The sequence below is a fragment of the Pseudorca crassidens genome, chromosome 1 (assembly GCF_039906515.1).
Source record: "Pseudorca crassidens isolate mPseCra1 chromosome 1, mPseCra1.hap1, whole genome shotgun sequence".
Classification (NCBI taxonomy): Eukaryota; Metazoa; Chordata; class Mammalia; order Artiodactyla; family Delphinidae; genus Pseudorca; species Pseudorca crassidens.
Genome location: NC_090296.1, coordinates 15,894,673 through 15,909,716, shown reverse-complemented (window position 1 = coordinate 15,909,716; position 15,044 = coordinate 15,894,673). Strand labels below are relative to the sequence as shown.

The 15,044-nt window shown below is 40.0% G+C and overlaps 1 protein-coding gene across 12 annotated transcripts in view; it reads left to right on the top strand.

Annotated features, from left to right (window-relative positions):
- ZC3H14 (zinc finger CCCH-type containing 14) overlaps positions 1–15,044 on the top strand; it is a 38,285-nt gene that overhangs the window by 21,795 nt on the left and 1,446 nt on the right. For 4 of the 12 annotated variants that reach the window (XM_067728430.1, XM_067728495.1, XM_067728397.1 and 1 more), the window contains 6 exons: positions 3,467–3,541; positions 8,210–8,369; positions 9,335–9,567; positions 13,025–13,145; positions 14,048–14,184; positions 14,707–14,798. In XM_067728430.1, coding sequence (XP_067584531.1) covers positions 3,467–3,541; positions 8,210–8,369; positions 9,335–9,567; positions 13,025–13,145; positions 14,048–14,184; positions 14,707–14,798 — 818 coding nt within the window. The remainder of the gene's footprint in view (positions 1–3,466; positions 3,542–8,209; positions 8,370–9,334; positions 9,568–13,024; positions 13,146–14,047; positions 14,185–14,706; positions 14,799–15,044) is intronic. The other 8 variants (XM_067728487.1, XM_067728451.1, XM_067728408.1 and 5 more) reach the window with 7 other exon arrangements.

Here is a 15,044-nt window from a genome sequence, read left to right as displayed (position 1 = left end):
GATATCCACCTGCAAAAGAATGAAGTTGGACCCTTACCTTACACCATATATAAAAATTAACTCAAAATGTAAGAACTAAAATTATAAAACTCTTAGGAAAAAATAGGTATAACTCTAAATGAGCTTGGATTAGGCAGTGGTTTCTTATGGCACCAGAATCACAAGAAACCAAAGAAAAAAATAGTTAACTTGCACTTCATCAAAGTTAAAAACTTTTGTATTTCAAAAGATACTATCAAGAAAAAGAGAAGACAACCCACAGAATGGGAGAAAATCACATATCTAATAATGATCTAGTATCAAACCAAGGCCAAGTCCTCATTTTCCCTATCTTTAAATTTCCACCATATCTTATATCAGTACAGTTGAATTCCATTATTACCACACATATATATATACATTTTTTTAAGATTTTTTTGATGTGGACCATTTTTAAAGTCTTTATTGAATTTGTTACAATACTGCTTCTGTTTTATATTTTGGTTTTTTGGCCATGAGGCGTGTGGGATCTTAGCTCCCTGACCAGGGATCGAACCCACACCCCCTGCTTTGGAAGGTGAAATCTTAACCACTGGACAGCCAGGGAAGTCCCATCACCACATATATATATATATATATATATATATATATTTTTTTTTTTTTTTTTTTTTTGAGGTACGCGGGCCTCTCACTGTTGTGGGCCTCTCCCGTTGCAGAGCACAGGTTCTGGACGCACAGGCTCAGCAGCGATGGCTCACGGGCCCAGCCTCTCCGAGGCATGTGGGTTCCTCCTGGACCGGGGCACGGACCCGTGTCCCCTGCATCGTCAGGCGGACTCTCAACCACTGCGCCACCAGGGAAGCCCACCACATATATTTTTAAAGAGATTTGTCTGTGATCATGGGTCCAATTACCCTCCCTATCCTCTCCCTAGAAAGGAAGTGTCAAGTACTGTCCTATTACTATTTTCAAGGGGAAATGAAACTCGATACTAGATAAAACAATTTAAAAATAATCTGAAGCTTGAAAATTATGGGTAATTGATGAAGGGGCAAAAGTACATTAAGTTCACATCATATTCAGGTATGAAGTATGTCATGCTGTTTTATTGCTTAGTTTATGCTTCAGATCTTCAGTGCTCCTCATATGAGGTAAATAATAGAAAATTCTGTGTGTGTCACATGTCTGCTTCCAGCCAATCAGAAGCCAGAATTATTTTGTGTGTAATAATAGGGTTTATTGTTTAGAGAGGAGCTATAAGTAAGACTCAGAGGATACAGGGGCCTGCATATTAGGGCTTCTTAGTTGTGGCAAAGAGAACATTGGTCTGGTTTGTTTAGCATTTTCAGATTTACTTTGGAGCTCTGACTCCAGAAATGTACAGCTCTATCTTTTAATTTATAGGTTTTAAAATGTTACTTTTAATACTTCTTAAAGTAACAGCCTTAGTGATTGCTTTTATTTTTGATGAAAGTTTAATGGGCTGTGAAAGAAAAATTACCAAATACTAAGAAGGAAAGAGAATTTTATGAAAATGTCTTCAAGGTTTCCATCACCATCTTTACCAGTTTTCTTTTCACCTGGGCCAATTGACTTAGGTTCTGTAACAAGTTCCTCTTGTTCACTGAGTGAGCTAGACAATATTTCCCAACTTTTAAGGAAAATATCAACTGATATCAGTGAAATTAAAGGGATGAAAGCAGCAATTTTGACAGTGGAAGCAAATCTTCTTGATTTAAATGTTAGAGTGTCACAGAATGAAGCAAAAATTTCATCTTTGGAGGTTAAAATGAATGAATATTCAATGTTAACATCTGAATGCAGCAGACAGTTTGAATATCTTCAAGAGGTAGTAGATTTTGAATCACAGTCAGGAACTACTGATGTAAAAATAATTGGCTTCCTTAGAAACCTTGAGAAAGGTAAATTCCTAGTATGTGATATCATCGTGTAGTAGTTTTCATATGGAGGCAGCAAGGCACAGAGAACTTGAATTTTTCATGGACCTTTAATGACAAAATCAGACTCTTCTACATGATTTAACTTAGAAGCCTAGACTTTAGAATTCCGTCCATTTTAGTGGATCTCTCTAAAATGATGGTTTGAAAAGGTAGATGAGTATAGAGAGATGAAGCAAAACTTAAAATGTCAGAGAATGGTCCTCTTTCATGTGTCTGTCTTGTGAAATTACTTGGAAATGTATAATTCTTCCATTGTTCACTGTTTATGCTAAAGAGACCTGTTGTTAGTATTTGAATTCCTGTAACCTAATTACACATCAGTTTCCCAAGCTGTCCTACAGGAATACAATTTGACCAAATGATATCTGTATTTTAGGTCAGCTCCTCAGGATTTACTGTGTTTTTAACCATGATAATTTTGAAAGGAATTAACTTTCTTTTTGCACACCACTAAAATGTAATATAATATAATATGTTTTAAAAGAAAATAGCTGATAAAACTTTGGTAGGTTTTAAAATTTTTACTGAAGTTGAATTTTAATGAAACATGATAGTTGGCAAACAGTTGCCAACTTACATGTCGGCACTGAGTGAGCAGACTGTCCTTGTGAAACTGACAGTAATAGATTTACTAAGAATTAGCATGCGTGCGTCTTACTGATATTTCAGTATTTGGAACCCTATCAATTACATTCCCTCGTACACCGTACTGTAACACTTCTGTTCTAAATCAGCAAGTGAGTACCTAGTATCTGCTGAGCACTGGGCTGGGGAGGTTTGGAGAAGTTATGATATTCTCCCATCACTGAAGATAGAAACTGAAGATAGAAAAATCAATTCTGTGTCTCTGTTTTATTTCATTTTGCAGTGTAACTATGAGGAAATTATGAACGTGTTTAAGAAATAATACATACTCTAGCTGAGCATCTTTTCTTACAGGAGATCCAAGTGATTGTTTACATGCTTTGCTGGTTTAGGACCTGGGCTGTAGAGCTCTGAGTGTCTACTTACTTGTTCATTATTCTTTTTGTATCCATCCAAGCCTGTAGTTTGTCTTTTGGGAACTCTGATCAGATAACTCTGGGGTGTTGTTTTGCACTTTTGTGGGTGGGGGATTGACTTATAATGGTCAGAGCCTAGGTGATTGAGAGAAACACTTCTCATGTTGATCTTGCAGTTGGCTGTTGCCTGTCTCCCAGGACGCAAGCTGAGGGTCCTTGCAGCACCTCCCCCTCGCTTTTGCACCCCCTTTTTCTTTAGCACCAGGCTTTATCTCCAATCCAAGGAAACCAGCTTCCAGACAGGGAGAACCATTGCCATTTTTGATTTAACCTGAGTACAGATTTTTGTCTTACAGACCTTTGGTCTATAAATATTATTAAATTGTATTGTTGAAGCTTTAAACTATTTTAAAGACTTTCAATTAAGAACCCAGAAAGATTATTTTGGTCTTAATTTCTGGGAAGCACACGTGCTGGTATTGTTTGTTTTTTAAGCTTAGTGAAGTTTTAAAATTTGTATTCTAGGAACTCAACAGAGGCAATTGTTATCCCGACTGCAAATTGACCCAGTAATGGCAGAAACTCTGCAGATCAGTCAAGGTTGGTAATAATCTTAAATTTTCTTTGTAATCTAGCATTTTTCAGTTGTTATTTCCATTCCTTACACCTCATTTAATGTATCTTGTATGTCTTAGATCCTGCCCTAAGATTCCATACTAAGATCTGTGAAAATATTTTAGGGCCAGGAGATAAGATCTGCATTTTCTTCATGCTATGTGGTGTTTGTATTTTTCACCTCATGCAGAAACTTTCTTCCTTTGATGCCATTTCACCCAGATCCCTGCAAACTGTTGGCTGCTCATGCCCCTGCTTTAGGGACCACTTGAGTCCCTACCCTACTCTCCGTCCAAATTTTGCCATTGCCCTGAGCTGCTTTAGTGTCCTCTGGCATGTTCAACATTATCTCCTCACTTGTGCTTCACTTTAGAATCTCATGGCCAGGGCTATACCTAGAGCTTACCATTCTTAGAGCCACCGTAACTTGTTTACCTGTCTCCCTGACCCCCAGCACACAGACAGAAATACCATGGGCTACCTCAGGACTGGGGTGAGTGCCTTATTTATCTTTGTGTTCTCAGTGCCTGGCCCCTGCCAGATGCGTGTAAGTGCCTAATAACTGTCTGCTGAATAAATGAAAGGAACCATTGGATCCCTGGAATCGTTAATTCAGATCCTGTTTTCTCCTGCATCTGTTTCCTCTAAACCTGCCCAGTGTTGGAAGCTGTGGTCCCTTGACCCCTCCCTGTTGGCTCCTAACTGAATTTTCTTCACCCGTGTTCAGGATTCCACAGTCAGCAACTATATTCCCTGACCCGTCCTGGCCTCTGTCTTAGAAAGGTGTGCTTACTGTCTCTAAGGGTTACCTTTTACCCAGATGCCAGATCCTACTCAGTTGACGAACATCCTGGTGTCGCCACACTTCTGTAGCTTTGGTCTCTACCCTCTTCTGGCTTCTCCCTTCTGTCTATAAAGGTGTTGAGGTTTTCTTCATCCTTGATGTTGCCCTCTCATCTCCCCACATTCCATCCTGCTTTCTACATAAGAGTATTTTCAAAATGTTCGGCAGCTAAGGTCTGTGTATGTTGTATTTGCGTCATCAACTCTTAAACTTTTTTTGTTTCCTTTATTTTTATCCATGATGCATGTACAATTTGAAGCATCAAGCAGTTCTACAAGGCTTATGAGTTAGTATATCCTTTGCTTACCTCCTATCACGTTTTTTATTTCTGAGAGCCCTTTTGTTTCTGCATATTCCTTTAATTTATTTTTTAACCTACTGATTTTATTTCATGTATGCAATACTTTCTCTTATTTCTCTGAAGATATTAAAGGCAGTTTTGGACATTTTCCTCCCCTCCCTCCTTGGTCTTGTTTTCTCCAGGTTGTTTGCTTTGATCACTGTATTTCATGACAGGTTCTCAGATGTCTGAGGATCCTTGGTTGACTTACATTTAAGAGTGGGGCACTTAAAAAGCTGGTTGGTGTTTTGGGTTCATTAATTGGGGGATGAGGTAGGGGGTTTTGACTTTTGAATGTAGATCCTGCAGTGGAGAGTGATTTGTCTTGCCTGTTTACTTTGGGGACACCATGATGTCTGTGTCTTTGGGTCTTTTCTATCAGGTTGGTAAGCTTCTCCAAAGAAAGATCTTTCAAGAAATGGAATGGCTGTCAGGGTTCTGGGAGCTAAGTGGGGACAGGGGGCTGAGGGACGCACCTCAACATTAACTACTATGTAATGTTTACTTAACCCACACGTTTTCAGAATCGTACTTCTTTCAACATGGCTGGCATTCATTGGTCCAGAAACCCTCTCTGTTTTTACCTTTTCAGGAGTCTAAAGCTCCACTTTTCTCTAAGAGAGAAGTGGTCAAAGGTTACCAGGAAATCTAACTGATTTTTGAAACTAATAGTATATACCTTTAGTTAATTTTGTTGTGGCACCTTTCTGTCAGAGACCATGATGCTTCATCATAAGCTTATCTAGCAATGATCGATGGGAAAGCACATCTCCAATTATTCCAAGTATCTTTAATATAAAGGTTAGGGGAATAGGTGTGGTAAGGATCAGAAAAGAAGAAAACAGATAAATAAAAGAGAAATGGACACTTGAACCCACTTCTGTTGTACCCTGTTTTCTCCCAACCCCTTCCCAGGGTCCCCTGTGCTGCCACTTTCTTAGCCTTTGAAGAATCTTGGGATCCACATTAGATTGCTTTATTATTGGCTTACGATTCTGCTTTTCGAGATCTACTAAGTTAGTTTTCTACTTTCAAAATATGGTTATCTCTTCTTTTACAATTATTTTCTCTGTGAGTTTTTAAAAAAATTAACCCTTTAATTGACATTTTATTAGAGTTTCAGGAGGAAACAATGCGTGGGTTCAGCCTGTGGTCTTTACCCAGAAGATGTCACTAACTCTCCCATCTGTCTGCCCTACTTGACCCAGGCTGCTCTCGTGAGTCTTGCAGAGGTGACCAGTGGCTCGTGTGGAGTGTATAGCTCTGTTTTCTGTGCACAGTTCTCTAAACTCTGTGGTGTGTGGCACTTGAGTTCCAATGTTTTCTTCCATCTTTGATCCTTTGGCTTCCAGGACTTCACTCTCTCTCTGTTTTTCTACTAATTCCTTTTCATTCTCCTTCAACTCCCCTTCTCCGCTACTGCCCCTTAAAATGTTAACTTTATCCTTTGTCGTGCCCTCAGCATTATTTCCATCTCTACTGTATTCTCCCAAGATGCAGACTAGTAGAACTGCTGTGCCTCAGAAAGAACAGGGCGGTGAGAAGGGGCAGCAGCCCGTGGACTGAACTGCGGCCCTCCTGTTGCTATAGCTCTGAGAGCTCAGTAAACGATCTGAGAGCTTGGAATTGCAAAGTGGTCGTCTGTAACATGGAGGAAAACCTGCTTCCCAGGCTCCCTGTGAGGATTCAGTGAGAAGACGGCAGTGCCAACTATGTGCAGTTTATTAAATGTCCTCATTTCACCTTCAGCTTCGACTCCGCTTCTCTTACTTCTCTCCCCCTCCTGATAGTCTCGAATCTGAATTTTCAACTTCTTTCTAAACACCTGAGTGTCCCACAAAATCCTCAAACTAAAGAAATCTAAAATTGAAATTTATCTTTGCTCTCTTTTAAAACTGTTCTTTCTCCTGTCCTGCTTCAAGGACAAGCCTCTCCTCCTACACTTGTCTTACTGTTTCTCCTGCCCTTGCAGGGGAAAGCAGGTTTGCCTCCTTCCTGGGACAGTAGTTGAAAATGCATCTGCTGTGAAGTCTAGTGCCAATTCGAGTGTGGAATGTGTCTCCTCTTCCTCTGACGTGTGTGAGGAGAGGACAAGGGGTGAGAATCTGGTATTTCGGAGTCTCTCCGTCTCTCTTGGGAAGAAGCCTCATAGCTGAGATCTGGCACTCCAGTCCATTCCTGCCACTGTGTTTTTCCAAAAACCAACTTGCTCATGTCACTTCCCTACTTAGAAAACTCTCTGGATTACTTACTTCTTCTAGACCAGATTCCAAACTCATTGGCACATACAAGATCCTTTACGCCTCAGCCTTCTTGCCACTTACCTACTCAGCCCTCCACATACCCCTCCAGTCACACCACGTTTCTCACCGTGTCCCTAGGAGAGCCCCTGCCTTTCTCCAGTGACTCTACCTGAAATGCTCTATTCTCCAGTTCTCTCTCCCTCTTAGTTTATTCCTGATCATTCCTTTAATACCTGCTTCAAATGTTCATCCTCTGTAAGCTTTTTTTTTTTTCTCTGTAAACTTTTCCTTGATTTCCCAGCCGGAGTAGGTTACTTTGTATTCTCCCAACACTTTGTTCATACCTCTTTTGGATCACCTTTTGGGGCATGCTGTTCTGAAATTATGTATACATCTATTTTTCTATTTTTTCTTTGTGTACCTAGCACAGTGCTCTCACATGCTCAGTTTGTTCAGTGAATGAACGTGAATAAATATCCTGTGAATTTTGGTTTCTGTTATTTCCCTGGTAATTTTAAGAGAATTGTGACTTACTAACTTCATTCTGTTGATTGCCTATTGATAGGTCAACCAACTGCATCCTGGGCTCCAGGGCTTGGTGTATTGTATAAAGTAGTTTAGCTTAAAAATCATATCGTAGATGATGTGATCTGTGGCTGCTTACATTAAAGGTCAGTTTTCCTTGCTATATTTTTAACAATGTCAGTTCATCTTAGAATTCCCTTTCAAAGTAGTCCATCTACAACCAGGCAGAAATTATGCCAGTTGTATTCTTCTCATCAGGGTATGTTCTGCTCTGTAAGTGTGCAAAATGAACAAAACAGATTTTAGAAAGATTGTTTTTTTTAAAACAGCCTTGGTATCATTCTAGGGTGCATTAAGAGTCTCTATTCTTTATGTTTTTAGAAAATATTGTTGTACTTAAGTAAGTTTTATTGTTAATAATATCCCATTAGATGCCTCATGGAAGAACCTTTCTATACTGTAGGCAGGAAGTGTTCATTAGAATGCCTTGATAATATGCTGTATGAGGAAAGGAAAACTTGACTTCTTTGAAAAGATGTTTGGCATAGAATTGCAGCCTTATTCCTGAGTAGAACCATTGTAATTTTCCTTTGAAAATAATTACAAATATATAAAAGATTGACATTCTTCTCACGTGTGTGATGTTGGGAATGCAAGGTATATTCAAAAGTAAACATTTGTGGCCAATTTTTTTGGCTCAGATTACTATGACATGGAATCCATGGTCCATGCAGACACAAGATCATTTATTCTGAAGAAGCCAAAGCTGTCTGAGGAAATAGTAGTGGCACCAAACCAAGAGTCGGGGATGAAGACTGCAGATACCCTTCGGGTACTTTCAGGACACCTTATGCAGACACGGTAGATGGTTTCTTTTTCTTGTGTAGCTAATTTGTGTTGATTAGAAGTGGAGGTTAACCTTTAGTTCCCAGCTTCCCCCCTCCCCATCCTAGCCCCCAGTGTAGAGTGCTTTATTGATTCTGTAGTTAGGCCATGTATCATAAGGCACATCCAGTTTTCAAAAACTCCAGTTCATCTTTCTTATTCAGAAATCCATTATCCTGCAAATAAGTCAGTATATGATTTAGCTCTTTTCTTAAGAGATCCTTAAGAATCTTAAGAGGGGCTTCCCTGGTGTCGCAGTGGTTGGGAATCCGCCTGCCAATGCAGGGGACGTGGGTTCATGCCCCGGACCGGGAAGATCCCACATGCCGCGGAGCCTGTGCGTCTGGAGCCTGTGCTCCTCAGCGGGAGATACCGCGACGGTGAGAGGCCGCACAAAAAAAAAAAAAAAAAAGAATCTGAAGAGATTCTTTTCTTTATGCACATTCAGGAAATGAAATTTAAAAAGCCAGGTGATCAAAATCAGGAAGTCTAACCAGAGAGTTAGCAGATTGGGTTGGGGTGATTATTTCCTTAGATAATGGACTGAATGTTCTGTAAAGAAACAAACATAGAGTTAATAAAATCAGTGTAAATATAGAACTGCTGGCTCTGTGTTCTGAGCATAGATGCTGGTTTCTCCGTTTATTTCCATTTGACCCTGTGAAGGTCAAACGGATGCCAGGGGTCAGGGTTGAGGGGAGATTGCCCTGAGAGCAGCCTGAAGGGTCGGTGGTGTTGATGCTGCAGTGATTGGCCGTAGTCATTGTGTGTTAGCAGGAATCCACTGATGCTGTACCTGTAAGTCCTACCAAGTCTTTTTTGTTAATGAAGAAACCGCAAACCAAGGAAGGGACTGATAATTCTGTTGAAGAGCACTCTAGGAGGCTTGGCTTTTTGTGCGTGTTTCCCTAATTCTATGGTATTTTCTATCTGTCTGGCAGAGATCTTGTACAACCAGATAAACCTGCAAGTCCCAAGTTTATAGTGACGCTGGATGGTGTCCCCAGCCCCCCAGGATACATGTCAGATCAAGAGGAGGACATGAGCTTTGAAGGAATGAGACCCGCACACCACACTGCAGCCTCACACGAGGGACTCGCGGGTCTCCTCCACCCACAGCAGTTGCACTTGCTGAGCAGGCAGCTTGAGGACCCAGATGGTAGCTTTACAAACGGTGTGTTGGGAGCTCAGACTTTCCCTTCTCAGGGTGCTGTCATTGTGAAGGATGTCTTTGACATGTTTCTCAACCTTGAATGAATATTGGTTGTAGGCCTTGCTTTTATTTATAATTCAGTAGTGGCCTTTTTCCTTCTCTCAGACAAAATGACCAGTTAAATTTGAGACTGTTTGTCCCTCATGTGTTCCATAAGTGGGCTGTTATTCCAGTGCTAAAATGGAGTTCAGCCATGGAAGCCAAAAAATACCTCTTCAATATACTTGTTAAAGGATGAACCATCGTTCTTGGTGCCTTGTTTACCTTTTTTTCCCATTTAGAAACTATACTTGTTACTTTCCACTTGAACCAGCAGTAGTCTCTCGTAATTAGCTTGACAGAAAAGTCAATTTGGATTTCGATGCTATTTCTACCTCAGTGAAATTCCCTTGAAAGGAGTTTCTCACCTAATCTGTCAAAATACTTCTTGGAAGTTTAGAAAAGACCTTATGTTTAAATAATTGATATAGAGGCATAGTAGTTACTGGAAATCAGGTGAACTCAGTTCAGATGGCAGCATGCTTTTAGGCATTTCTTATCAGTGCTTCTCTCACTGGACACCAGTGGCAGGTGCAGTGCCACTGAGCATTTTCATTCATGTTAGAGAATGATAATCATGCTCCTCATAGCTTGTAAAAATTTTAGGGACACCTTCATTGGCAGGGGAGACAGTTACTGAATCTTAAATATGAAGAGTATCAAAGAAAAAACAATAATGGGTTTTGATATTTTTGCAAAGTAATCCTCTTTTGGTAGAGATACGAAAATGTACCAAATACCTTTTTCAGTCGCTAAAAATAGCCTTCAGGGGGAGATCATGACTGAGCAAAGGAGATGGTGCTGTTATCTTTAACTGAGGGCTTTTTCTGCTGTGAGTCAGTAGTGTAGTGTCATGGTTTTGATTGGTGGAGGGAGTTGAAATATTTGACCTTTCTTTGAAAGGAAGAAAAGTTGTACATGTTAACCAAGGTGGTAAGAACTATAGTAATCAGGCAGTCCAGATTTCTTGATCCTGTATATATTTGTCTAAAATAAGAGAAGATTCTGGTGTTTTTAGTACTTTGGTTTTCAGTTTGGTAGTTTAATTTTTGGTGTGTTAGGGTCTAATTTTGTTTAAATGTAGATGTCCACGTTAGGCTTTATTGGTATACGTGTCATAGCAGTGACAATCTAAATAACATGTTAGTAGAAATTCTTGCCTGGATTACACAAGTGCTGTGGCCGTTATGGAGACAACTGTGATGAGTGGTGAGCCTTCTTTACCATTGCTTTGATCTGGGACTCTCAATTTTTCATGGCTGCTCAAAGATGAAGCTTTGTAATGGTAGTTAGGACATAAGTGAGGCTGGAAAAACTCCACAAAGAGGCTCTGGTCTCTCTTGCTCTCCACCTCCAAGTAGGGAGGTTGAAACTTGGTAATTGCTTTTGGTGGCTTTCTGTTGAGTGTATCAAGGAGGCCACCAACAGCAGCATATGTTTTAAGCCGCTCCCACTGGCCTTCTATGGCAGCACAGATTTTATAGCTTGCAATAAAAAGTGAATTTGCCTCTTAAAACTTAAATAGGAAGAGTTTTAATAGCTTATGAAGTAAATGTTAGGGAAAACCAGCATTGTGACCTTTGTGTATATATGATGTAATTTTTTCATCAGAAAGATAAAGTTTCTTTGTAAAGTGTTTAACTTCTTTAATATTGCTCATGAGATCCAGCAACTTTACTCCATTTTCCAGCCAACCTGCTCTTGGGTATTCTCTTAACTTCTTTCACATGGTCTGCATTCTCATGTATATGGGTTTAAAGTATGTTCTTTAGGAGGGGATGGTAAAACATATTTTCTCTGTAGGAGTTACACACAAAAAAATTTAAAAGTGGAGAAAACTCCTCCTTCCAGACTATCATATTGGATACTTTTATATCCTGGAGCTAAATAATAAATTTTACTGTTTTTAAAGTAGCATGGAAAATTTGTCAGGCACAGTCCTGATAGCTGTCTGATTATGCTCCTAGCTGGGCTTCAGGTCGGGATTTGTGTGCCTTGTTCTCCTTCATGAAGACCGAGGTTGGGTCACTACAACAATGAGTACTCCTGATACTGGCTGTTGCGTTGTTTGGTTTTGATTGGTTGCCTGTTTTACATTCTTCTTTCCATTAAATCATGAAACTCTTAAGGAAGACATTATTTTCTCTTGGTATAGATGAGGAAACAGAAGTTCAGAGATGTTGGATAACACATGCCCAAAGTGTCTAGTTCAGCCAGTAAGTGACAGAGCCAAATTGCAGCTGCAGGAGGACTAGGTGATGTGCTTGAAGTGCTGTTTGCTCTGATGAACATGAATACGAACCATAATATGTAACACCCTTGATTCTTTGTTTTTTTGGCTAGGGTGTCTTGGGCCAGAAGCTGGCAGCTTATGGCCTTCAGGTGTAATTTTATTTGGTTTATTCTGTGTTTTAAGTTTCAATTAGTTGCTAGCATTTAAAATTTAGATCTCATAGGGGAATTTCTTGGCAGTCCAGTGGTTAGGAGTCTGCACTTCCACTGCAGGGGGCATGGGTTCGATCCCTGGTTGGGGAGCTAAGATACTGAATGCCGCACAGCCTGGCCAAAAAATAAAATTTAGATATCATATAAAAAGGTCTTTGGCTTCCTGAATTGGGAGGCAGTCTGGCAACACTAGTTCCATTTTCCCACGTCATAGTAGTTGACATTGTATCTGGGACATGGCCTCCTGAGTGGAGCGGCAGTGAGCGCCATGGGTGGTCACACACAGCTCTTTGGGCTGCTCTTCCGAACCTCTGTTTCCTCCAAGAGGCTTTCTGCCATTTGATCACCTTACACCCAGCCAGCCTCACTCTGTTAGGTGATCTGCCAGGTCCCTGTAGGTTATGACATTTGTGACTCATTTTAAGCAAAAATCTTTTCTTCCCTTTATACATTGATGTGAAGTTATCACCTGGACTTAGAAAACTGCACATACCTCAGCGAGTGGGAACACTTGTATTGAGACACTTATCATCTTAACCTGAATATGAGAATTAGTTCACATTTTTTATCACCTGGTGTGCTCAGTTCTCATTTCATTTTATTGGCTCCCTATTTGACATTCTTTCCTGTTTTATACTTAATTCAGCTGAAATAATTTTGAGAGAATTTTTCGGTGAGAACTTGGCTCTAGTTGCAGCATCACTGTCCACTTTACTCTTCACAGTGAAAACCGTAGTCTACTTCCTAGTAATCTTTTATAGGATTCTAGTATCCGTGTTAATCAAATTAATTGGACTCATTTATTTTGTGTAACTTATACACGTAGAAGAACATAAGATTGTAAGACTGGGTTTTGAGGGAAATTTATTAAAGGTGCCATGTCCCTGAATTGATCAGAATTAATGAGATCCTTTTAATTTGTTTCCCTTTGTAGCTGAGATGAGTGAACTGAGTGTGGCACAGAAACCAGAAAAGCTTTTGGAGCGCTGCAAGTACTGGCCTGCCTGTAAAAATGGGGATGAGTGTGCTTACCATCATCCTGTGTCGCCTTGCAAGTGAGTAGCGGCGCACTAATTCTGTTTTCAGTTTAATTCTAGATACAGCTGACTTTTGTTTGTTCTTTTCTGTGGACAAGTTTGAGTTCTACAACTAAATGCAGCAGTGATACTTACTCCGGCGCTCGCAGGACAGCATTCGCTTGTGTCTGTGTGTATTTGGTGGCGGAGGTAGGAGGAGGCTTCTTTGGGCCTCATACCTTGAGATACTGAAATTCCTGGGTTTCCTTGAGGATTCTGTACACTTAAGGAGATGGGTATATGGTAACCGCCCCAGTTTGCATTGTGTTCACACACAGATTTTAAGACTTTGGGGAAAAAATTAGTTAATAGGTAATGAGAAAATATTCTGGACTTCAGTATAATTTTTGCTTGCTAGCTGGCTGGTTCTGTGGAGTGAGCTTTGAGAGATGAATTTTTTTTTTTTTTGGTCCTGTAGGTGGAATCTCATCATGTTTTAACTTTAAGGAAATTTTGATGTGAGAATTTTATGGATGTGCATATAGAGGGAGACCATAGGATGTCTCATTTTTTTTTTCCTCATAGTATGGTGCCTTGCATATATGTTGTGCTCACGTAAATTGAGTTTACTCCATACAGTGTTACATAGACCTTAATTAGAGAGTAAGTGGTGTTTCTTATTATCACAAAAAACCCTTCTACCTTTCATGGTGGCTTGGCTTGAGTTGAATTACCAATTACCCCAGGCTTTGGAATAGACAGTTGTGTCCTGTTTTGATATCTGGCATCATTTAGAAATGGAGTTTCCTTTTTTTTCTGTTACTTCTGTGTTTCTCAAAACAAGTAGTGATGAAATTAGGAGTATAATGGACTCTCTCTACAAAAAACTAGTAATGCATTGAGGAGATTAAATGTGAGTAATATGTCTTTTTGTTTTATAGAGCCTTCCCCAATTGTAAATTCGCTGAAAAATGTTTGTTTGTTCATCCAAATTGTAAATATGATGCAAAATGTACTAAACCAGAGTGTCCCTTCACTCATATGAGTAGAAGAATTCCAGTACTGCCTCCAAAACCAGGTTGGTGACTTTGCGCCCTACTACATTTGGGTGAAAAATGACGTTTTGTGACTATAAACTGAATTAAAAAGAAAAACAAGGAATAGTTTCAGAAATCATTGTGCCATAATCAGTTATTCTAACTAATCTTTAAAGAACGAGTGTACCCATCCTGTAGTATTCTAAATTTTTTTTTTTTTTTTTTTTTTTTTTTTGTGGTACGCGGGCCTCTCACTGCTGTGGCCTCTCCCGTTGCGGAGCACAGGCTCCGGATGCGCAGGCTCAGCGGCCATGGCTCATGGGCCCAGCCACTCTGCGGCACGTGGGATCTTCCCGGACTGGGGCACGAACCTGTGTCCCCTGCATCGGCAGGCAGACTCCCAACCACTGTGCCACCAGGGAAACCCTAAAGTATTTTATTTTAACTAATGAATATATAAATCTTGTGTTTTAACTTAAAAGTGGGTCCCATAAAAATATCAGCAGACTGCATTAAAAATTATTTTGCCAAATAAATTTCACCTTTGTCCTTATTTTTGTCAGCAGTTACAACACCAGCACCACCTTCTAGTAGTCAGCTCTGCCGTTACTTCCCTGCTTGTAAGAAAATGGAATGTCCCTTCTATCATCCAAAAGTAAGAACTTTAATTTTCCCAAAAATGAATTTAGTGGTAACTTCTCAATTCTGAGCTTGTAAGGTCACTAGCAAACTATACTGTCTTCCTTCCCCCAGCCCCCAACGTTTAACATTTTTGTTAGAGTTCATGTTATGGTTTTTAAGATCTTTAAGTTATTCCTTAGTTGTCCCTGAGCCCGCGTCTGGCCCATTAGGCCAAGCTGTCTGAACCGATTTAATGTCAGTAGCCTAATCTCTTAGGAGA